This window comes from Natator depressus, chromosome 7, assembly GCF_965152275.1.
Source record: "Natator depressus isolate rNatDep1 chromosome 7, rNatDep2.hap1, whole genome shotgun sequence".
In the NCBI taxonomy this organism is placed as follows: domain Eukaryota; kingdom Metazoa; phylum Chordata; order Testudines; family Cheloniidae; genus Natator; species Natator depressus.
In genome coordinates, this window is record NC_134240.1 from 120303164 (window position 1) to 120328169 (window position 25006).

General features: G+C 47.2%; 1 protein-coding gene across 2 annotated transcripts; it reads right to left on the reverse strand.

Annotated features, from left to right (window-relative positions):
* Positions 1 to 2985: 2985 nt before the first annotated feature.
* MFSD13A (major facilitator superfamily domain containing 13A) lies at positions 2986 to 24541 on the reverse strand. 2 transcript variants are annotated; one of them, XM_074959459.1, is made up of 10 exons: positions 24465 to 24532; positions 13359 to 13522; positions 12109 to 12380; positions 11279 to 11358; positions 10114 to 10563; positions 8363 to 8480; positions 7280 to 7376; positions 6355 to 6526; positions 5226 to 5419; positions 2986 to 4563 (listed from the first exon to the last, which is right to left on the reverse strand). In XM_074959459.1, the coding sequence occupies exons 3-10, from the start codon at positions 12271 to 12273 to the stop codon at positions 4310 to 4312; spliced, it is 1530 nt and encodes a 509-aa protein (XP_074815560.1). In that variant the 5' UTR covers positions 12274 to 12380; positions 13359 to 13522; positions 24465 to 24532; the 3' UTR covers positions 2986 to 4309. The 2 variants fall into 2 exon arrangements, with proteins under 2 accessions (XP_074815560.1, XP_074815561.1); XM_074959460.1 differs by lacking the exon at positions 13359 to 13522 and having other exon boundaries at positions 24465 to 24541.
* Positions 24542 to 25006: the final 465 nt, after the last annotated feature.

A 25006-nucleotide genomic window follows, 5' to 3' on the forward strand; every position in this document is an offset into this window, starting at 1 on the left:
CTCTAATAATTCAGCCGGTGCTACCCTGAAGGCGCTTGTATCCCAAGCTTTAAGATGGTGTCCGGGTCCCACAGCTTTCCCAGAGAATAGAGCGCTGCAGGAATGGAGTTGAAGGTGGCTGTGACTCGTTCAGTGCCAGCTGAAGACCAATGTCTGAGCTTTTCTTTGGGAGAACAGACCACTGAGGCGACAAGGGAGGAAAGCCCAGGAGGAAGGGGAAGTGGTAAAATATCTGAGTAAGTCCTAGTCCTTACACACACACCCCCCTCCCGCTCACAGTGACAGTACTGTGCTCCCTCTCAGTGGGTAGAAGTACACCTGCTCAAACAATGGATTCAGCTACTTTCCACCCAGAGAAGAGAACTGGCCCAGGGGAGTGGCTGCTCCCTCACTTCCAAGTGTACAGCAGAGCAGAAAAGTGACCAGGAGAGCTGACTGGGAGCAGAACCACACCGGAAGGGGGAGCACTGGCTCCGGCCACTGAGTGTTTATTTGCTAGGAAGGGGAATCCGAGCAGATGGAAAAGCCATATTAACACTGATGGGGAAGGAGCAGGTAAAGCTTTTGTCAGCAGAAACTCAAAATGTATTTGGGGGAAGGAGGATTGTGCACCGATGGGGCTGCGAGTTCACTTGCACTCAGAGCCAACAGCCGAATGTAAAATGAGGGGAGCCAGACACCAGATTTGACACCATTGAATTCCCTCCCTTCCCCCATGGCCCTCCCCCCACATAAAATTGATAGCCATTGCAAAGAACGGAAGAACCACCAGAGGGATGCAAAGCAAGATACTAGGGAAAGGGGAGTGTGAACCTCAAACAGATACGCACCAAGGCAAACGTTTTCCATGCAGAGAGTGCACTATCAGTAACATTCACACACTCCGGTTTCTCTGGAGATGAATGCCAATAACGGAACCCTCCGGAGAGGGAAAGCCTAGGTTCCCCTATTCCAGCAACAGGTTTTTCAGGCCAGAGAACCAAGCGGGATTTGCCATACTGGGCTGAATTGAAGCAAAAGTAGTGTAGGCATTTGGAGCGGGGACCATATGGCTGCCTTGCATATGTCCAAGACTGAAAAGTGTGCAGTCTACAGTTCAGAGCAGCACCTGTGGGGTGATGTTGCCCAAGGAAATGGGCTTGGAAAGAGACTGGTGCTCCAAGCCCGGCAGAACCTGGAACAGGTCAGATACCAAGGATACAAAAGCCCAGTCACAAACAAAACCAAAATTGGCACCGTCTGCCACAAGGGCTGCAGTTTGGATAGGGAGCACCTGCCCAGGCTGCAGTCAAAAGAACTTGAGAGGAGCATTTGGGAGGACACTGGTATTTGGTTTGTGTGCAACAGCTACTGGCGATGAAAGGCCAAAACCTCAGGAACTACAAATCCCACTTGGTTCATGCTGGGAGCTTGAGATCCAAGAGGAGCAATCTAGTTCAGAACTCTTCAGACCAAGCTTAGCAAGTTGAAAAGTGATTCTCCAGCATTAGCTGGTTTGTAAAGCACTCCAGAAACTGCCAATATTAACTCACCCAGCCCACACTGAACCGCAGAACAGCAATACAGAAAAGGTAATTTTTAATCAGCTCATTAGGAAATGAAGAATCTGTCAAAGTTTGTTAAAAATTACATAAATAAGATACAGACACCTCCAGGCAGTAACGATTACAGCTTCGTTACATCTTGGTCTGAGACCCGAGGTGGCTGTGTCCTGAGGTGAAATGGCAGTAGTTTGGCTGGCTCCACCCTTAACAGCAGAACAAGAGGAAGCCCCAATGGGGGCACCTAGCTGGTGTCTAACTGAATACACAGCACATACATGATGGGGGAGTTTGGCCTTCACCTGCTCCCCATGCTTTCCTTGTTCTCCTACAGCTGAGAGAGTAGGCGGGTGCTTGTCTGCCTCCAGCCAAAACTGAGACCAAATCCCAAAATGTTTTGCATGATGCATCTTGGTCATGATCCAGTTTTGCTGACTCAAGCAGAAATAGATTCAGCATAAACCATTCCGAGACAAACCAGTCAGGGGATTTCACAGATCAACGGCCCCTGCATGCAACCCGGATCAGAACTGTGCTCGCTACAAATGTGTGCTTGTTCTGACCCCAGCATGATCAAGGCCTTCTGTAGATTTCAACCCCTCTTGCTATCTCGCTCCAGAACTTCTGTTTGGCTGCTGAGCTAGTCAGTCAACCACTAGGACATGGTTTAAAACAAGACAAGACAAAAAAGTCTAAGCAATTTATCATCAGAGCTGCCATTCTCACTGGTTTAGATACTGCTCTAAATTCTCAGCACGTATACTCTCGGATGACATAAAACAAATGTCTATTTACACAGATGGGGTGAAATCCTGCCCCCACTGCAGTCAGTGGGAGTTTTACCATCAACTTCAATGAGGCCTGAATTTCACTAATGGTAGAAGAGAAGAACTAGGAGTACAAGAAGGGTTGAGCTTCCCCTCCCCAGCAGTGGAGAGGCTCAGTCGTAGGCTCATAATAAGGTTTGTCAAGATGATTTAAAATAGAGTCTCCACTGCCCCCAGACTGGGGCAGACACAGAACTATTCCCCTTACCAGGTACAGTTTGGTTCCATGGAGCTCAATCCTACAGCTCTGGGCTGAGGCAGTTCTGTTGATTTCAGGGGGATTACTTGTACTGCAGGGATGAATGCTTTTGTGAACACAGGGCTTGTGTGGTAAGGCCCTGTGCCATCTTACTTACAGGCTGCAAAGAGATGGGGTTATAGTGCTCAGCGCTCTCACCGGGTATGGGTCTTGCTGGTGTACAGGTCCACAACAAAGCTGGTGTTGCTGTATCAATTTCCTTTGGCTCTAGAGCAACCCCTCCCTGCATCAGGAGGTCCTACACTGTGTTTCAAAATGGGCTTCAAGAACCATGAGCCATTTAGCAGAGAAAGAAGCAGATAAGCAACCCCCGATGAAAGGCAGTAACACGGGGAAGGTGCCCGTTCACTGCAGGGAGTCCGGCATCACGTTCACACAAGCCTCTGCAGGTTGCGTGAAAGCGATTAACACTGGGACTCTGAGCAAAGAGTTCCCCTCATTTGGGCTCCCAGCTCAATGGGCAAGTCCCCCCAGCTTCTTCTGGGCTGCTGAATGACTTCAAGAAGTGTCACATTTAGTAACATCCCAGGAGAGACTTCTGCAGCTGCAATACGAGTGTTGATCTTGCTAAAGGAATTCTGCTTCACATTAAATGATTCCGGGGAACAGGCTTGTCCTGAACCCAACAGAATGGGCTTGATCTAAGAACTGTCACTTCTCTGCAGTGAATTAGGTGTAAGACATTACGTCAGCAGGGAGTAGCTACACCGAAGAGTCTCAAATCCCAATTCCCAAAAGATTCCCCCGTCCCAATTTTTCATGCAGTAAACCCCTAACTCCAGGGCCCTGCCTCAGAGTCACCACTTCTTCCAGCCCTCCCCTGCCAGAGAATGTCATGCCTGCCCCCTAACTGGCTGCAGGGCCTGGTGAGGAACAGCATCCATGCCCCGAAGGCGATGACCACAATGCCTCTGCAACCCTACCTGCTACTGGTGAGCTAGGGAGTGAGAGCAGGGCAGGAGACAGAGGCCTAGTCCACACTAGAAAGGATTGCAGGTAGGGCTACGTGGAGATGCAGCTTGTAGCAACACAAGAGTGTTTTTGCCTGTGTGCCTGATACCAGTTCCCTGAACCAAATAAGCTTTATCCACAAAAGCTTTATTTTGCCTGTATAACTGCGTCTACACTGGGACTTTTGCCAGTAAAACACAAAATCAAGTTACTCCCTTAACTAGCACACTGGTAACGTTTCTAATGCAGAGCTGCCCTGAGCCCAGGTTTCCGGGATGGAACTGCACAAAACCACCACTGGGCTGGCCCAACAGCATCTGCTTTCCCACCGATGCCCCATGGGGTGAGATATTGCACTAGAGACTGTGTTAGAATGTCTGTCTCCTTTACTCTATGCCACTGTCACCCACCCTCCCTTGAGATCAGCAGCACCTCAGTGGGCCCTGGGTGCAGAAAGTGCAAGACCTAAGACTCCATCTGATAGCCTGAGCAAACACCCCCAATCTGAGCATGCACCTGTCACCCCTGTCTCTGGAGTACCTGCCTGCCAAACCGACTGTCCCCTGGAGCGAGGAAACATCTGCATTGTGAGTATTTCACAGTTGAATTGTAAACGCTTTCAGTTCTTAACCAGCAAGCCCCTTTGCCTCAGTCTGCATCCCCTGGACTGTAGAGAGGCGTAACCACACCCACAGCACAGAGCCAGTGAGAGCTGAAGGGCTCAGGCACATCTAGATCATTTTGATCTCTTGTGATCGACTCTGAGTCAGGCTCTGGCGCTGGGACTTGACCGTCTGGAGGCGCCTTCCATGCAGGCTGAACTGCGACCAGCTGAGGAGCTGCAGTAATGCACATGTGATGGGGATGAAGACGAGGAGGTAAAAGCAGCCCTGGCGCAGAGTTGGTTCCCAGGCTGCGTTGGATGCCAACTTTGGTTGGGCGCTCACCACGCTGCTCAGAGGGGCCCGCTGGAAAATGTCATAACCTGAGGCCAAAACAGTTTGTAAGACTCAGCTAGAAACTGTAAAAATGCCACGCACCTTCAGACCACCATTGTAACCTGGAGCTCACCACACCTCACTCAGGGGTCTGGGCTTCACAGCCACCGAACACAAGGTCCCATAGCCCAAGCAACTCTCAGTGCAATTCAGATACAGTGTCCCTGGGATAACAATGCACAGGCGGAGGGGTGCAGATCTTGCTAGGGAGGAGTTCAGCACAGGTGTGGGGAGATGGATTAGTATCAGATCTCTATCTCACAGGCCTGGGTTCAAATCTGATGTCTCTCAACATGAGAGGTAGGTGGTGGTGTCAAGCTAATCCTTCACTGAAATGCAGCACATGGGTCCAGTACCAACGCCCACAGTGAATCACTACAACCACTTCCCACCCAGCTGGTCTCCCATACAAATACTGCCCAGGCCTTCCCCGGTCAGGTTATTAGCTCTGACAGTACCGCCCCAGGTGGCATGGGTGCAAAGGTACATGGAGTGTTAACTTAGACAACCTGTTAAGTAATAAAACATCCTGCAGACTATGTTGCCAGTGGACCTTGTCCAAGTATTTCACATCACAAAAGCCAGCAGAGGCACTCATCTCAGCCCCACCCTACTGCTGTCCCCAGACAACACTTCCTACGTCACTTACCAGTATAAGTACAGAGCAACCAGGTGCCAATCAGGGGGGCAAAGGTCTGGCCTGGCTTGGTTACCAAGGCAACCATCCCAAACAACAGCGCTGAGGCAGCCTGCTTCCTGCGGTTCAAGACAAAATCCTCATCCACCAGGTCAGTGACAACCAGGTTCAGCAGCTTGCACGTTCCTTCTGTGAACACCCGGTTACTGCGGAGCACAGCAGAAAGGGCATTACACAGCTGAACGTGGAAACAGGGGGCACTTAAATACAGAGAGGGCTGACACAGAACCATGCTGCTTTGCCTCTCTCTAGCACCTGCCAGCCACTTTACATGAAGTTTAACATCAAACACCCCTCTGAGGCGGGTGCTAGCCCCATTCTACAGCTGGGGAAACAGGCACACAGAAAGGACTTGCCTAAGATCACATCATCACAGAGCTGGGAACTGAAACCAGTGCTCCCGAGTATCAGGCTAGCGCCTTAGCCACAAGCCCAGCCTTCCTCCCACCAACCCAGAACTACAAAGATGCAGTTGATCCAGAGAACAACCATCTGCCTCGTCTTGAGCACTTGAGTCCATTGTACAGCCTGCTGACCTGTGGTGGTTCACCTGGTCCAGGGACAGTCCTGCCAGGAACAGGTCACGTGGCAATGCCCACAAGTTGAGTTCACAAACCAGATGACAGTATGTTTGAAAGCAGCTGCCCTTAGTCATCCCTGCTTATGTGAGGACAGTCCCACACACCAGAGCCAAGCCAGCATTTGCAGACACAGCCCGATTTTTGAGAAGAGCATGTTATTTCCTCATTTGTTCTCAAACAAGGTTTTTATGAAGTGTGGTGTAATCATGGATTGTTCAGTTCATCTTGCTCAGTCCATCGGAGGTGAGGGAGTTCTTCATTAGAAGGGACAACACGATCTAGTGGTTGGAGCACTTGGTCAAGAGTCAGGACTCCTGGGTTCTACTCTCAGCTCTGACAGTGACTTGCTGCATGACTATGCCTCACCTGTATGCCTGAGATTCACCAGCTGTAAAATGGAGATGCCTCACAGCCTCCCTGGGGTGGCTAACCACCTGGACAGCTTCTACCAGCTCACCTATAGGCGCAGAGGTCAATGAAACCCTAGATAAGCAACTTACCTGGCTATGAAGATGCAGAGCAGATACACCTGGTCGGGTCCAGCTAGAAGCATGATGATGCTGAGAGCCAGTTTCAGGAAGAAGAGCCCTCGCACCACTGCGTAAACCCCACATCTTTGACAGAGAGACAGAAAATAGAGGTTGTTGAGATGAGGGGCGATGTAGGAAATACCTGCGGAGAGAGGCAAACAGTTCAAGGGAGTTTCAGCATCTGGCAGTGCCTTGAGACGGAGCAGAGACAAGACAAGGCACAATTCATCCAGCAGGGCATTAGAAAGAAAACCACAGAACAGCTAGACTTTTAAACTGAGTGAGTTTGGGGATAATGGAAATACTCAGCCCTTACATGGTACTTTTTACGTCCCAAGCACTGCACAAAGATCTTCACAACCCTCCCGTGAAGAAGGAAAGTGTTATCCCCATTTCACAGATGGGAGCATTGGGAGGTAAGTCAGACGACATGGCAGTGCCAATGCATCTCAGCCCTGACCCAGAGACAACCCTAGTATTCCAGAGCTGAACCGCCATTGAACCTTGCAGTGCCAATCAGGCAGATCTGGGTGGCAGCTTGGGCACGTTCCAACAGCAACTAAGAGAAAGTGACTGAGCTCATGGTCTTGTCCCCCAGGTCTGGAGTTGAACCCAGGTTTGCAGAGCTGACCAGATCACCATCCTGCCCCTGAAAAGTGTTAGAGATTATTTCTTGTGTGTCTGTGAAGGGAGGGGAAAGTCTAAGATCCAAGATGGTAGCAGCAATGGCTCTATCTGGGGATAGGTAGGCCAAGTGTCACTCCTGGAGCCCTGAGAAAAGAGTGCACCTTTCTCCCGAGTCTCAGTGCTTTCGAAGAAAGAACCCAGGGCTGAGCCAAGTACCAACCCATCAGCTCTAGGGTGCTGCTTACTCCAGTTCCCCTCGCAGGCTCACCTAGTAGGAAGGATCCTGTAGAGAGAGAGATCCGATCTGACAGCAAGTGTTCCAAGAAGAGAGGGAAGAAGTTGCTGTTAAAGTGGCAGTGAAAAACCTGTGACAAAACAGCACAAAGATTAACTGACCAGCAATACTCAGAGCAAGAAGAGGAAGCCTAAGCCAATAGCGTGCAAGGCTCCACTCCACTAGGAGACTAGTGACAGGGTAACATGCAATTCTTACAGGTAGGATCTGTAAAGCAGAGAAGTTGGCATCAGAGCATTTGTATAAATAAAGCACGCTGTCTGCAGAGCCATCTGCACCCGCCTCTGAGAGCCATCAGTTACACCCTTGTACCCCATGAGACAGATGGCCACCATGAATGGCCCACAGCCAGGCCAGGCCAGGCCAGCTCAGCAGCTACTCTGTACATTACTGTGTGGGACTCAGAGACACTCAGAGACAACTGAGGCTGCAAGTGCTGCAGCAATGCTGTGGAGAGTGTTCTGTTGTTTGGCAGTCATCTCTGTGGGCACCTAGCTGAGGACTAGCTCTGAGTAGAGCCCAGTGGCTGTGACATGAACCTCAGGAATGTGGGGGAGGGGGGGAGAAGGGGAGGTTCAGTGCTCTCCCAGGAAGGCTGGGAAAAAAAACGTGTTTCCAAGCTGTTCTCAAAGGCATTCGATGACAGGAACTAGGATTTCTCTGGCCATTGCTTTTGCACTAGTAATTCTCCCCAACAGCCATGATAAGGCATTAAAATGCAGCATCCTTGTTAAACTGCACGTGATGGTCTCTGAAGGGCTGAGAGTTTCCACTCTTTAGTGAAGCAGGAGCTCAGCCTACACTTAATCACCCCTCTTGGCTGTAGATGGAAGAGTAAGACCCTCAGACCCCGCAGGGAGTCCCCCCGTAACAGAACAGCTGGCCGACGCAAAGCCACACAAGCACGTGCAGAAAGCACCAAAAGGAGTTATGGCATTATTCGGACACCACTACTTTCCTCATAAGGAACCAATATCCTGTTGAATCAATTTCAGACTGGCTTGGATAACAGCTCTCATCTGAATCACTAGGTTAGAGCGTGCGTGCTAGACCTACCTGTACTAGGTTCATACAGACGAACCAGAGGAAGTTGTGGTGCCGGGACAGCTGTTTGAGATATTCTCCCAGCGTAATCCTCTTCTCCAGCGGGGCAGATGGTTGCTCAATGTACAGTCTACAGGGACAATGAAACCACTCTAATTGTTTCTGCACATGTGAGAATTTCTGTTATCCCCCTTCCTCCGCACTCCCAAGGGGCTTGTAAACTCAGGGCTCCCTGCTTTGCTCAGAAGTGCATGCACTGATGCAATGCTGGCTATTTTCCTCATCCTACCATTCATCTTTTCTGTTCACGGAGCAAGTCAGAAGCTGGCAGGATATTTGCTCCTTGATGGAAGCCACAACCAGAACCAGGGTCATCAAAAACTTGGAATATTTGCCTAGTGAGTCAGCAACTCAAATCTGCACCAGTAAGAGCATCCCTCCCCCGGGCAGCTATTACAGTCCAATACAGATTCCTACTACTCTAGTCCCAATCTTTATTGTTCGTTTTATTGTGGAACCACCTACAGGATGTGAGGCACTGCACCAACAAAGACAGTCCCTGCCCTAAAGTGCACTTATAATCTAAGTTTACGAGATGAGACAAGTGGATACAACAGAGGGGGCAGCGCGAGGGCACAGTGAGTTATGAACACTGGAATGAGCAGTATGCAGATGCCAGCTGCTTAGCGAGTGTCAGGCAGTAAGACAGACAAGAAAGATACATTTACTTTTTCCATCCTCATGATAAAGGGAGACCAAGTACATTTCTATGACAATGCTGTGTTGACATTTTAACAGGCACAGACCTTTTACTATTAGTGTCTACTCTAGAAATTAAGGGATGGACAAAAAGTTACCTGTAGCTTCCACCTACCACCAAGAACAGGACTACTGTCAGCAATGCATTCACTAGTGCTATGCCCCAGCCTAGTTTCAGATGTCCCATGAGATGGGGATTGCACAACCCTTCCCTTGGAAGCCTATTCACAGCCCAGGAGATCTCAGCATTAGGATACCTTTCTTGGTCATCAGCCTAAATCTTCCTTCTCTTAAATTCATCCCATAATTCCCCAATTATACACAATTCGAGTAACTCCCCTTTTCCTCACTGGTATTTACACTTAGGTACTTGTAGGGAGACATGAAAACCGCCTACCAGTCGTCAGCTAGCCAAGCTAGACACAAAGAGCCCATTTTTTTAGTCAGCCAGTCACATAATTGTGTGCAGAACTACACATGCAACTACTGAAGTGCAATGCAGATGGGCTCTCAGGCACTTGTAAGCAGGATACTCCCGACACCACACCTATTCAGGGTAGCTGCACTCAGATTAAATATGCTTTCTGACATGTGCAATGGCACATCTGACTTTAAGAGACTAGTTAACGTGGGCCAGTTTTCTAAGTCTTTCCTCAGGACTCTGTCCCTCTATCGCCTTAGGTTTTTTGGGGTTTGTTTGTTTGTTTTTGGCTACTCTGAATTCTGAAGGGACGAAGCTACAGCTGTTGGGTAAAATTTTCAAAAATGCCTAAGCGACTTGGGCTTCTTAGGTTCCCATTTTGAAAAGTGATGTAGGAGACTAAGGGTATATCTACACTTGGAGCTGCGGGTACAAGTCCCAGCAAATTGAGCTAGCACGCTAAAAAGAGTGTAGTCACAGCGGCAACAGGGACTAGCTACCCCAAGTATGAACCCATCCGAGACTCAGACCCACAACATCAGATGGGCATTTATCTGATGCTATGTAGTTTGGTGCCACTTACTCTTTTAAAGTTGACTCTTGGTCCCATTTCACTTTCACTTCAGTCTCAAATCGTTGTCTTAGCAGCCACGTTGCCAGAGTAAATCCAGCAACAGAGCAGAGAGCCAGCACCACACAAAATATCCGGAAAGAAAAGAAGTCGTCTTTGTTCCACACTGCATAGGACATGAAGACAGAGAAGGAACCGATGGCACTAAAAAGCGAGCAGTAGAAATTTAGGCTAGTCCTGTCCTTTGCAGAAACAGCCAGGTCTGCGAGCAAGGCATTGTGGTTGAGATCCACCATGGTAAGAAAGCTGTCATAGAGGCAGAGGCAGAGGAGGAACTGTAGACCTGGATGGGCCCACGAAACCCAGAAAGCCAGGAAAGAGATGGCAAAAAGGGGCCCATTGCGGCTCAGTGCCTGAAGTCTCTTAAGAATGACTTCTGGTGAGGAGATTTCCACCCCTGACCTGCAAGAGGAGAGAAAAACTTTGGTCACAATTCCTGGGAAGTGTCCCTGCCACACCCTCTATTCCCTTATAGCAAAGGCTCAGAGGGCAGTAGAAGCGATCTCAACACTGCATTTGTCAGGGCAGTAAGTGTCTTTGTTCAGCTCCCATCTGGCTCTGCTAATGTGAGGAGATAACAGGCCCCAACACCAGGAACATAAGCAAACACACAGGAGTGAACAGAGCCCTTCTTGGCAGGCCAGCACTGTCTGCTTCACAACAATGCAGATTGTTCAATGGGTTATAACAGTGTAGCTCTGTCTCACTCTAGTGGACGGACCATGCATAGAGGTTTGTACGTCAGCTATTGACTCCAAGTTTAATGGGACTTAACTCAAGCAGCAGAGGCTCGTGCTTTTAGATCCAGAGTTCCAGACTCAGTCCCGCAAGGTGACTTGACTGGGGGCATTAGTATAACTATGCTTGTGGATGACTACCTCCTCCTCCACACACTGAAGTGATGGACAAGCAGCACCCAACCCTGAAGCCACAATGGCAACATCCAACTTTTCAGGATACCATGAGCAGAGGAGTTTAAGATTTTCATACCTAGGTAATATTCCTCTTCAAACAATCAGTCTTTTTAAGGTGACATTTTCACATGATCTTTTACAGCCTACTCTCAAGATATTAACTTTCCAGCATTTAACGGAGGATATGAATGGCAAAAACTTACTGTTGTGTGCTAAGAAATACCCGGTCACTCAACCAGCCAAAGAGAGGGTCATTGAGGCTGTTCCAAATTAGAAACACTGTCTAGAAAAGAGAGATACAATAGTGAGACAAGCCACAATGAATCACTTTAGCAGTCAAGTCTTGTTACTGAGGTAACCAGCAGCCAGATGGGGACCCATTACAGTTCCTTGGGATAATAACCAATTGGTACTGGATAGTGATAATGTACCACCCAACATATGCCTTGTCACTATACTGCAAACCCCCTTTCTGTGCCCATTCTGTGCCCATACTGTGCCTTTTCAGGCTGAGAGTCATACTCTTTAATGGCTTTATGTTGTATAAAAAAAAAAAATCTACTGGCAAATAGGGTTACACCACCCATTTTCATACATGACTCAAAGTCACGTTTGAACTCATGCTTTGGGAGGTGATGGAATAATGCACAGAGGCCAACATTTTCAAACCTGGGTGCCTAATGTCAGGTACCTAAATCTAGACACAGGCACGCAAGAAGTCTCATTCAGTGCTGTGTTTCATCGCCGCTGCGTGTAGTCTGAAACGTGCTGGGATTCTCCAAGAGGAAAGGCACTCTTTAAAATGTAAGTTGCTGGTGTTTATACCCCAACTGACTATCTTTGTATATTTGTATGAGTGAGAAGTGCTAGGTCACCCAATTTAGCCCTAATACTACTAGCTCCTTTATCACTTCCTGCCAAAAAAGAAATTAAGCTACCAAAATGTTCTCCCATATTCTAACCTGATGCTTTGGTTTCAGATCATACTGCATATCTTGAGAACGGTAGGAAAACATATGTCTCAGAAACTTACCTCCCCAATCCAAAAGGACAGTTTATCAATCTTGTAAACAGAAACAAAGGTATCCACGTAATACAGGAGGAATACATTGTGCAAAATGGAAACAAAGAGGGACAGGGACCCATAGATCACAGCAGTGGGTAAATTAAAGAGACAACCCAACAGTCGCAAACCCATGTTGGTTCATTCAGAGTACTTCAGCTTTCCAGATCATCTCTATTTCAGGTGGGACACCTTCCCCCAGCATCTGTTGACTTTTGTTGGGGGCCAGTCCATAGTTCCTCCTGTTGAAAAAAAAAATTATAGAATTAAGTCAATCCATTTATTTAAAAAAAAAAAAAAAAAAACCCACAAAATCCACCCACCCACCCACCCACCCACATGTAAGCTTTACCAGCCAATACAAATCAAGTCAGAATTAGATTGCTTTGCTCAGTTGTTCAAAGTGGATTTAAATGGGATTTAAAAGGCTAAAGGCCATCTGCTGTGGTAAAGCAATTCCCTTAAGCTGAGTTATCATTTGCCCCAAACTATCGGACTAGATCAAGGGCTCTCCTCGGTTCAGCTGTTTACTAGTAGGAACACTGACAGTTTTTATATACTGTACTTTAATGCTCTTTGTTGTCTGCCATAGAGTAGATTAGCTATTTCAATACTTTAAGGCAAGAACACAAGCGGAAATAGGATTTATGGTTGCATACAGAAACAGTCTTCAGAAGACCGAACTAATCGCAGATATTTTTAGATAGTCAAATTGAAGGAGAAGAGAGTTACCAGGGTGAATTTTAGACTCAAAAACAAATGCCAGGAAACCAGCAGGAATAAGCCCTAGTTCAAGCAGGTGTGATACAGTCGGACACATGCACACTTCTTTCACAAAGCACCTCAATCATAACTTGCTACAGCTAGTCTCGCTCAGACAGAAGTTACTTAATTTTGAATTATATTGTAGTTTTGTGATGTGGAAAGTCAATACCAGACGGTTGTAATACCTAGTTGACACCACGATGTTACAGGACATAAACCACTTTGGAATCCAGGTCCCCAGAAGGAGGAAACAGAGGTTTCTGTTTCTCACACAATGGGGCCTTGAATCTTGATTAGGGCCTCTAATCACTACTGCAATACAACTAAACCCACTGGCATGTCCTCATTCCCTTACAGAAGGAAGTTAAATATATTGACAGTTAAGAGAACTGTATCTTCAGGACAAAAAGCTGAGTCCCAAGGATTGCCTGATGGCACTTACGGAAAGAACTCACATTTTATTAAGCTAACTTGCAGATGAACATAAAGCACTGTCATTTCTGTAGTATTAGCAGTGTAAGAAGTCCCCTAACAGTGAAAGTAACGCATTTAAAGGCCAGGCCAGCTCCCACGGGAGTCTGGTATCTTCCTGTTGACTTCACTAGGAGTTGCATCAAGCCTAGATCAAGGGAGGAAGGAAAAAAAAAGTCAAGGGCTGGGATGAAACTTGAGGGCAAAATTCCAGACCCATTCAACGTTTACCAGAAGTCAGGAGCGTAAGCACTTTATGGCAAACGTAAGAATGGCTATCTGCCCAGCCCAAGGAATGCTCAATCGCTTCCTTCTAACTCATTCATCGTACGCAGCATTTATTCCAGTTACTTTGTTACACAGAGGTTTAATATCCCACTTGGAGTCAAATACTCAGTTTTGCAATTAGATCTAACTTCAACATAGTCCATATCAGGTGTTAGGAGTTAAAGCTGTAATTCTGTACTGATACCATATTAAAAAACAAACAACAACAACAACAACAACAACAACACACCTCCAGAGTGGAAAACAGATCTTGGAAGGGAATTCTACTAGATAATAAGCATTTATTTATAGACAGACATGCTGACAAGCCTCAAGTGGGGATGTTTTTTTAATTTGGGGGGGATTAACAAGGGATCAAAGATTGTATGACATCTCAAATTATATCCAGATAAAACACACATTGCCTCATTTAATCTAGCACTGTTTTTCCCAAAAACATAATCTGAAAGAAGAGGATACATTGATATCCTAAAAGGAGGTTTTCAATAGCACAAGGTACTTTACCCGTGTAATCAAGGAAGTGGTTTTTAAATAAAAGGGTTAAAAGCCATAATTTAGCTGTCCTTTGACTGGCATACCTTTACTTTAGGATGCTTATGGAATGGCATAGAAAACACTGAATATGTATAATGCCAAAGTCAAAGTCACTTCTGGTCACCCTATGTCAATATAGATTAGCAGAAACAGAAGGGGTCCAGCGAATGGTGACAAAAGCGACTGAAGATCTGGAGTGACTTCTGAGGATGGACTAGAGATCAGGACTGTTTAGTCTAGAGGAAAGATGATTAATAGGGACATGGTTAACATATATAAAATAAGGAACGGAACAGAGAAGGTAAAATTGGATGTTTCATTTTATCCTCAACACAAAAACATGCAAGGAGATTGAAAAAACAAGAACATTCAAACTAAGCAAAAAACCTTCTCTCTTCCCTCCCCAAGCTACACACATGGAACCTATTAACCGGAGGAACTCAAGAAAGTAGAGGCCACAAGCACAGTAGGATTTCACCCTTATACATAGAGGGAGAACTTCTGCAGTTACATTAGATGAACTAAAGCGGGACACCTTTTTATCCCATCAGTCCCTCTTTCTAACGGAGGTTTGGAAGACACACTCTCTGTGGATGGGTTATTCCATTATTCCCCCTGCTGCACCTTTTGCACCTTCTACTGCGACATTTAGAGTGAAATGCTGGCCCATGAGAGTCAATAGGGCCACGATTTCACCCCTGGCATTAGGAACTGGATTTACGGGACCATTAGTCTGCTAATTCCTATGTCCTTCACTGAGAGCATCCTGAATATTCTTGATTACATTTAATCAAGTTACTGCAGTTTTGCTAAGAAATCAAAGAGGAAGTCATTCAGGGTCCGTGCTGGCTCTGCACAGTTAAAGATCACACAGTACTCCCCCATCTGTAATATCAACCTGTCTGCTGCTGCACAACAGAAGCAAGCAGAAGACAGCCATGTAAGTTACAACTCTCTCATGAAAGTACTTCTGGGGGAATTCCGTGCCACTGCATGTGTGCAGAATTCACATCCCTTGCAGATTTCTTTGCTTCCACACAGAAAAATGACCCTCTGATGGGGAAACAAAGGGAAGCCACGAACGCGGTCATGTGCCGCTCCCCAACAGCGTGGGTGCATCCGGTGCAGCAAGCAAAGAGGTAAATCACTGGCAGGGACACACCCCAGCCCGTGGTTCCTACCCTGTGCCAGGCTCAGAAGCTAGTCCCAGCAGGGCTGGGAAAGATGGGCCTTCCTCTTCCCCTGCAAGGAGCGACCAGGGTCAGACCACCCCGCTGAAACCTCTTCAACTGCAGGAAGCTTCACACCCACCTCCTTCCTGCCCCCATTGCTCCTCAGCCATCGGGGGGGAGGGGTCACTGTATGGGGAGCTGCTCTCCTGTCCACCCAACCCCTGTGCATCCAGACCCACTTCATACCGAGATTGCCCCGCCAAGCCTCACTCCCTGCATCCAGAACCCTCCCACTGAGCCCCTGAAACCAAAGCCACACCCCAACAAGCCTCACCCTCTGCATCTGGAGCCCCTCTGCACCCACACCCCCCTGCCAAGTCCCACCTCCCTGCATCCGGACCCCACCCCTGCATCCAGACTGCCCCACAACACTTGAACTCCTACTCCTATCCTATCTGCACCTGGACCACCCTGACTAGACATCCGCACCCAGACCCCCCCACCCCACTGAGCCCCACCAAGCCAGCACCTGCACCCCATCTAGCCAGCACCCAGACTCCCCACTGCTGAGCCCCAACCACCTTCACCTGGACCCCCCCTGCAGAGTCCCATTGCCTCTGAACCCAGAACCCCCCTACCAGTGAGCCCTTGTTCATCCAGATCCCCCCCATTCCCAGACACTCCCCTCCCCCAAGCTGCCCACAACCACATTTCCCCACACAACCCCTATCACCCCATACCAAGCCCCTCCACACTTGGATCCTGCTGGGCTGAGCCTGCCTGTCTAAATCTAGTGTGCATGGCATGGACGGGAAGGCCTGGCCCTTGCAGTGTGTGCAGCCTTACTGCTGAGTCTATGTCACAGAGTGGGGACTGCAGGGTGATCTCCCACCTCTGTGCAGTCAGTGGCCTGTGTGCCCCGCTGCCATGCTGGAGCCTCCAAATTTTGTCAATAAATGTGCAGAATTTTTAAATTTTTGGCACAGAATTCCCTCGGGGTAATGAAAGGGAAACTGTTCATCAAATGGAAGAGGAGAGAATCTGGAGGAGAAACCATGTGCTGCTACAGTGTGCAGAGAAAACCAAAACCAACCCCCACTGTGCTTGATTCTGATCTCATGCACACCAGTTTCATACTGGGGTAATGCCACTGAAGTCACCCAAGTTATTCCTGATTTACCAGTGCAAGCATAGCATCAGAGCTATTTTATCTGGCCATACAGGATATCCCCATTGAGCCCAAAATGATGCTGTCCACCGTACTAAGTTTTATTCCCATGTATTCTCAGACTAGAAAAATCTCCCTACTACTTTGACTCAATGTGAGGCAGTACTAAATCATAAACATTTAGTGAGAAAACAGAGGGCTTAAAGTCTCCAGTGCTGTCAGCATCTGTCACAAGCATGAACAGAATTCCATATCTTGAGAAGTGGAGCCCTGTATCAGAGCAAAGAGTCACTCCAACACTGTACATCGCCCTGAATTTGTAAAGGCAACAGAGCTATTGGAGCTTCCACAGACATTCCATTTTGCCATTTACATACCATACTGTTGATTTAAGTAAGCAAAGCTTTTTACTCTTTTTCTCTGAGACTCCATCACAGATGTATAATCTCTCACAGATGGTTAAAGCATTGACATCTGTAAGCAATTAAAGTTTGTTTGGGTAGTCGTGAGGTCATTCATTTTTTCCATTTGTAAATGTGTGGATGAAAGGAATAAAATGATAAAGAACTTGCATGTAAAGAACTTAACTGTGCTCTGAGAACCGTAAAAGCACTACGTTTAAATTTGCCACACTGCTATTTTTATAGCCTTTTCCCTTGGGTAAAGTTACTTGTGACATATTTCAGAACTTTTCAATATTCAGCATCAAGAAATAAGGGCCAGAAGAGTTTCAAGAGAGGTAGATCTGTCAGTTATTCTGAATCTTATAAGCACAACTACCAAGCTGGAATTTTAAGTTAAAAAACAATACACACATCAGTTTCAGTTTCAGAAACTTTAGCTTTTGCAAAGTTTGCATTTAGTACATATGCGTCACTCCTGCCAGTTACAGTCTATTCTCTAAGAAGAGAATGTTCATACATAAAACACCTGGAAGGCACTGCCTTTCTTACAAAGGATGTTAGCAGATTGTAGCTGGCATTGCATTTTAGGATTCTTGCAACATCTGGCCTAGTTTTCTAGCCAGTCACAGAGAGAGCACAAACAGGTAACAAGAAAAGGAGTACTTGTGGCACCTTAGAGACTAACAAATTTATTTGAGCATAAGCTTTCGTGAGCTACAGCTCACTTCATCGGATGCGTCCAATGAAGTGAGCTGTAGCTCACGAAAGCTTATGCTCAAATAAATTGGTTAGTCTCTAAGGTGCCACAAGTACACCTTTTCTTTTTGCGAATACAGACTAACACGGCTGCTACTCTGAAACAGGTAACCACCATTCCATACACCCCCTTCCTACTCCACACATTGTTACCTTGGGATTCTCCAGAGCACGGAAGGCCTCATACAAGCTTTCCATAAAGGGCAATTTTCACCTTTTACAATAAATTTACCTTTATTGTATTAAATGACTTGTTCATCACTGAGCAGCAGTTTATACTTTTTTTCTAAAATCTGTGGAGATTTCTAGGCCAAAAAAAAACAACAAAACTTTAAACTCTGATGTGATTGATTCTTTCAACCTTAATACAGTCAAAAAAGCCTTGAATTTGTTCTCCCTTCTTGTGAGAAAGATACAAGGTTAAAATCCCCTGAGAAGTCCACCGCAAAGTTCCTCCTTTACAAAAAACCCAGATTTAATAGTTAAGTTCACCCAAACAACCGTAGCTCTTTCCCTCAAGCACCACCCCCAGAGCAAAATGAAACTCTAAGACAGTCTGGTCCATCTTCCATAAAACCATTAATACTTTATTCTTAACTTCATGAGCCCGTGGGATGGATGGATAAAGCTGTTGCAGAGTTTCTAACTGTTCTCAAGGGGGCAGTGGGGTCAAGTGCTACAGCTGTGGATTCAATTGCAACTCACCTGTGAAATCTTAACTCCTCTATGTTTCTTCAAGAGTCCATTGGGCAGTCATTGCTAACGCAGGTAGATTTTACAGAAAAGTACTGATGGGATACCAACTGACAATACTAACAAACTCTCAGAAAATAGGTTCCTACTGTAACTGTATTTTTATAAAGCAATGGAATGTGTGTGCAATAACGTGATACCAACTGGCTCAGACAAGGAAGAACACAAATAAGGAAACATATCACATGCACTTTAATTGCTAAGCACAACAGTGAGGCACCCAGCTGGTTTACTTAGCCAGCCATATGACATCCCCGTATTGGAGGAAATTGAACATCTCCTTTTTTTTATAACTATGCAATCGTGCTTCTGTCAAACTGGTTCACACCCTTAATGACGTTCATTGGTGCATACATAACTTTGTGCTACACAGATTATATAATTCACACGATTTGTATTAGTTGATGTTCTGCATTAACATGGTTTTATGGAAAACCGGTCTTGTCAAACAAACCCATGTCATTATTTGAAAAGATCACAAGTTTGGTTGATAAAGGTAACTGCACAGATGCAAAATACTTAGATTTTTATAAGGCACTTGACTTCAGAACACATGACAGCTTGATTAAAATTAGTATTACATAACAAAAAGCACATGTTAAATGGATTAAGAACTGGCTAACTGACAGATCTCAAAAAGTAGTTGTCAATATAGAATCACCACTGAATGGGAGGGTTTCTAGTGATGTTCCACAAGAATCAGTACTTGGCTCAATGCTATTCAACATTTTCATCAATGATCTGAAAGTATACAGAAAATCACAGCGGATATCATTTGTGAAGGACAGAGACAGGCAGAGTGGTAAATAATGAGGAGGAGAAGGCAGTCATACAGACCAATCTGGATTGCTTGATAAGCAGGGTTGATTCAAACAAAGTATATTTTAATACAGCCAAATGCAAAGTTATACATCTAAGAATAAGGCATGCAGCCCATCCCTACAGAATGGAGGACTGTATCCTGGAAAGCAGAGATTCAAAAAAGGATTTGGGGGAGTACTGAACAGGAGTAGGAAGGCAATTTTACCTTTGTACAGCATTGTGGTGAGACAAATACTGGAATACTGCATATAGTGCATGTGTCCACGTTTTAAAAAGGAAGTTGAAAAACTGGACAGGATGCAGAAGAGTCAAAAATGATTCAAGGGCTGGAGAAAATGTCTTGTCGTGAGCAATTTAAAGATCTTGAGCTGTTTAGGTTATCAAAAAGATTGAGCACTGCCTTGATTATAATATATCGGTAGCTTCATGGGGAGGAAAAAAAAAACCAAACAAACAAAAAAACACACCAGGTGCTGCTAATGCAGAGAAATCTTGCAGAGAAAGGCATAACAAGAACAAGTGCCTGGAAGCTGGCACCAGAAATGTTCAAATTAGAAACAAGGCGCAAGTTTTTAAACAGTGAAAGTGATTAAGCTTTGGAACAACCTACCAAGGGAAGTGGTGAATTCTCAACTCTTGATGTCTTCATAGCAAGACAGAGTCTTTCTGGAAGATTCGCTTTAGTCAGACAAATTATTGGGCTCAATAAAGGATAACTGGGTGAAATGTAATGACCTGTGATATACAGGTCAGACTGGATAATCTAACAGTCCCTTCTGGCTCTAAGCTCTGTAAATGTAGGAATCTTCTATCAGAGACAGAGCAGGTGAGGTAATATCTTTTACCGGACCAACTTCTGTGGTGAAAGGGACAAGATTTTGAGATCCCCAGAGCTCTTCTTTAGGCCTGAAGAAGCCGACAGACATTTAGGCCCTAAGAAGAGTTCTGTGGAGCTCAAAAGCTTATTCCTTTCACCAGCAGAAGTTGGTCCACTAAAAGATGTTCCCTCACTCACTTTGTCTCTCTTGTATCCCGGAGACAACATGGCTACAACATTGCAAACAATAAAGCTTATTTTGACAGCCACAACCAAGGGTTTGAGAATGTCCAGGTGTGCCTATGTAATACAAAATTAACTCACTATTTGAGGAACACATGAGCTACTGTAATACTGGGAAGGTTAAAGGGACACAGTCATCTTGAAAGCCATTTCTGTTTGACTTTTGTACCTCCTGTTATTACAACAACTAAACTTTCTAAATAAAGCAACAAGAGCCTCCCCGATCCAGTTTGTTTACTTTGTGCATTTGACATCAGTTGGTGCATAGTGTGACAAAATTCCTGCTCTACCTTGGTGGGTCTTGTGCTTATTGGCGGATTTACTCGCCTTGGAGGTTCACAGCAGCCCTCAGCTTGGCCATTTTTCTGAACCCACAGTCCAGGTCGACTCCTCCTGTGTCTGACCAGGAGTTGGGAGGATTTGGGGGGAACCCGGGCCCGCCCTCTACTCCGGGTTCCAGCCCAGGGCCCTGTGGAATGCAGCTGTCTAGAGTGCCTCCTGGAACAGCTGTGCGACAGCTACAACTCCCTGGGCTACTTCGCCATGGCCTCCTCCCAACACCTTCTTTATCCTCACCATAGGACCTTCCTCCTGGTCTCTGATAACGCTTGTACACCTTAGTCCTCCAACAGTCCGCATTCTCACTCTCAGCTCCTCATGCCTCTTGCTCCCAGCTCCTCACACGCACACCATAAACTGAAGTGTTTCTAGCAGCTTCTTGATTGGCTGCAGGTGTTCTAATCAGCCTGTCTTAATTGTCTCTAGAAGGTTCTTGATTGTTCTGGAACCTTCCCTGTCACCTTACCCAGGGGAAAGGGACCTACTTAGCCTGGGGCTAATATATCTGCCTTCTATTTCTCTCCTGTAGCCATCTGGCCCGACCCTGTCACAATAGTCAGTTTCACTGTTTCCCTGTGTAGTCAATTAGCAAAGGAGAAACTGACTGCAACTTGTCAGTGAGAGAACAGAGAAAAAAAAACATTTAAAAAAAGTAATTGGTATCAAAAGATTGACAATGACAGCGTGCCTTTAAAGATGAGTTTATGGCATAGTGTCACATATCTCCATTTATCTTCAAGTCACTCAGTGGCCTGGGCCCAGCATACCTAAAAGACAGCCTCATGCTCCGGGATGAAGATCCTTCTAGACAGCTTCGCTCCTCAGGCAGAATGGAACTTTTTACCAAAAGGGTAAAGCTCATGTGTGCAAAAGTCTGAGATTTCTTGGGGGCCTGTCCCAGACAGCAGGACAAACCCTGCAGGAACTAATGACCATCACAAGCACCACCTTCTGCTCCAAATGCAAGGTTCTTGTCTTCCAACTGCCTTCTCTAGCAAACATACAACAATGTGTACAGGTTAAAAATATATTAAAACAATCCCCTACTGAGACATAACTGCACACAAAATTCTTCCTTACAGAGAGGATGAGAAAGAGAAAGAACCACACCTCACAGATGTTAGTCTCCTGGCTTAGTGAACTGCCGGAAGGTGCTCAGATACAAGTAATAAGGGTGGTATAAGAATCTAAATAAAACATCAAGTTGACAGGTTCACTCACAAGCCAGATATTTAACGTTACTTTAATTTTGTTTTTTGCGTTCAAGTTTTAAAAAAAACCACACCAACTACTCCACTGCATACATCTGACGAAGTGAGCTGTAGCTCACGAAAGCTTATACTCAAATAAATTTGTTAGTCTCTAAGGTGCCATAAGTACTCCTTTTCTTACTCCTGTGCTGAAACCCTGGAGGTATAGCACTTCAGTACCTGCCCATTATTCGCATTAGCATTAGCAGGAAGCGTACGACAAGCTGAGAAGCATTGGTGCCACTTTTCATGCTGTTAAAGAGAACATCTCTGTCTAGGTATTTCTTCTCCACCCATCATCATGGTATCTGAGCAGGATTTCTCCACAGAACTCATTTCAGTATGGACTGGTCAGTTAGGTTTTTTTTTGTTTTTGCTTACAATCTTTTGAAAACTGCAGTCATTCCCTCTCTCCCAGCCTGGGGTTTCAATCACCAGATCATAAGGTGTTTCCTGAAAGGCTTACTGAATCCTGTCACAGGACCCAAAATTGAGGCAGTCAGGAACCTTTGTAACGTTTCAGTCCTGAAAGATGTCACTGGACCAGTTTAAGCACATTTACCTACATTGTTATGAGCATTTCCCCATGCAAGAAAGAACTTCAAAATACTGAACAATGCAAGTTCTCCTTTACCCACTCTCACTATTTGTGCAGTGTCTGGATACAGGAATTGTTTGCTTTGTCACAAAGGGGGATGGTTCAAGAAGTGGTGACAACATCATCTCCACTTGAAGTCCAAGTTCAGATCAAGTTTTCACCTGGTTATTCAGACACCCTTGAAACTGAATTTTGAGAAGAGATTAGTGACTAGAGTAGGGGATGGAGAAGCAGGACTCCTGGGTTCTAGTCGCAAGCTCCACCACTGACTTCTTGTGTGATCTTTGTCAAGTCACTTCCCTACTCCATGCCTCCATTTCCTGAACTGTGAAATGAGGATAACACACACCTACAGCCAGTGATGAGCTGCCAGAAGCTGAAGAACCAGTTCCTTCGGTCGCTCCGGGTCTTTGGCGGCATGTTCTTTAGTCGCTCCGGGTCTTCGGCAGCATTGAAGGACCCAGCGCCAAAGCTTCCGAGTGCCGCTGGGTGAAAATTCACAGGGGAGCCTCCCCATCCGAGAGCTTAGGCAGGATGGACAGGATGGTCCCGCAGGCCGCATGTGGCCCGCGAGCCGGAGTTTGCCCACCCCTTTAACAACCAGTTCTAAACCGGCTTCAAAATTTAACAACTGGTTCGCGTGAACCGGCTCCAGCTCACCACTGCCTACAGCTCCCAAGGGGTATGAGATGTAGTTTTTGTTTGTGAAATGCTTTGAGGTGTTCAGATAAAAGTCACGAATGAAGTGCAAATTACAATGGAAACCGCTACCAGACTGTAGCTTCCATGCAGGGGAGGGAGAGATGAATCCTTCACTAGTTGGCTAGATTTTTAAGATTTCCTGGATGGTCATGGAATAATAAATATATAATAAAACAAAAAAAAATAAAGTTGCCCACTTCATTTGAAGTGGTCTCCTACAACATGCATGAACCTCTTATGCTTAACAATCTGTCCTACCTTCTATTTAGCTTGACCACTTTGGTTTCCTTCTCCAGATGTGAAGCTCAAAAACTTGTCCCTTCCACCAACAGAAGTTGGTCCAATAACAGATATTACCTCCCCCACCTCATCTCTCAGATAATAAAACAGATAGAAATACGAGGGATGGGGCACCACTACTCCCGGCTCATCTGTTTACATAACATCCCAGCAAGGGATGGGGACTGAGACAAAGAACCAGCTCCCCATACTGTACCAGTACTGCACGGCCCACCCTGCAGGCACCTGCCCTGAAGGGGGTGAGGGGAGACATCCGACAGCACTCTACTTGGGATGGATGCCAATACAGGGGGAAGTGACAGCGCTCTACCTGGGATAGACCCCTATAATGGGGGGGACAGACCCCCCCTCTACCCAGGTCAGACCCCTATGGAGAGGAATGGAGATAGAACCCTTACCCCCCCTCACATAGCACTTTACCTAGGGCAGGACCCCTCCACCCAGGACAGACCGCTATGTTGGGGGGAGGGGACAGAAACCCACCCTAACCGCGCTTCGCCCAGTACAGACCCCAATGACGTGGGGAAGGGGACAGAACCCCTCCCCCGCCGCGCTTTGGCCAGGACAGACCTCAATGGGGGGGGGGACAGAACCCCTCCCCCGCCGCGCTTTGCCCAGGACAGACCCCAATGACGCGGGGGAGGGCACAGAACCCCTCCCCCACCGCGCTTTGCCCAAGACAGACCCCAATGGGGGGGGGGACAGAACCCCTCCCCCACCGCGCTTTGCCCAGGACAGACCCCAATGACGGGGGGGGCCAGTCCCCGGCCGCAGCACGGAGCCCCGGCGGAGGCACCCCCGGGCCGGGCACGGTAGAGAGGCAGCTCCCGCCGGGAGCGAGCGTTAGAACTGGGCACCCATCCCCTGCACTGCCCCGGGGGGGGGGAGCGCGCGCGCAGGCTCCACCCCCTCCGCGCCCCCCGAGAGCGCGCGGCGCCTCCTACCTGCCTCGACTCCCAGCCCCAGCTCTCCCCTGTCAGCACCAGGCGCGCGTGCGCACTCAGCGGCCGCCACACCGGGCGTTCGGCCCCGCCCACGCTGCCCGAAAAAGGCGAGGGAGGCCACTCCCCGACCTGAGGCGGAGCCCGCGGAGGCCATCTTTACTCCGGGCACGCGAAGCCAGCCAGCCCCACACTTCCGGCCGTCTTGGGCGAGCGCTGATTTTCAAAGTGGGGCAGGTGGGGGGGGTCTCTCAGCTGAGTGACATAGCGATGAGCCAGTCAGAAAGCACCTAATTTACATACTCACGCCCCTAAAGCCACAAACCGCAGAGATCCGCATTCGGAATGGGGAGGGGACTCGACGCGGGCCCTTCTAACCGGGCCGCTCTCCCTCTCTATGGGCCGTGGGCCGGCCCTGGCCCTGCTGCCATTGGGGCCGCCCCACAGGCCACGGCCTCGAGACTGTGAGGCCCGGCCCGGCCCGGCCCTGCCCCCACAGGACATCTCCCCTCCCCCCACCCCCTATTTCCCTCAGCCTGTGAGGC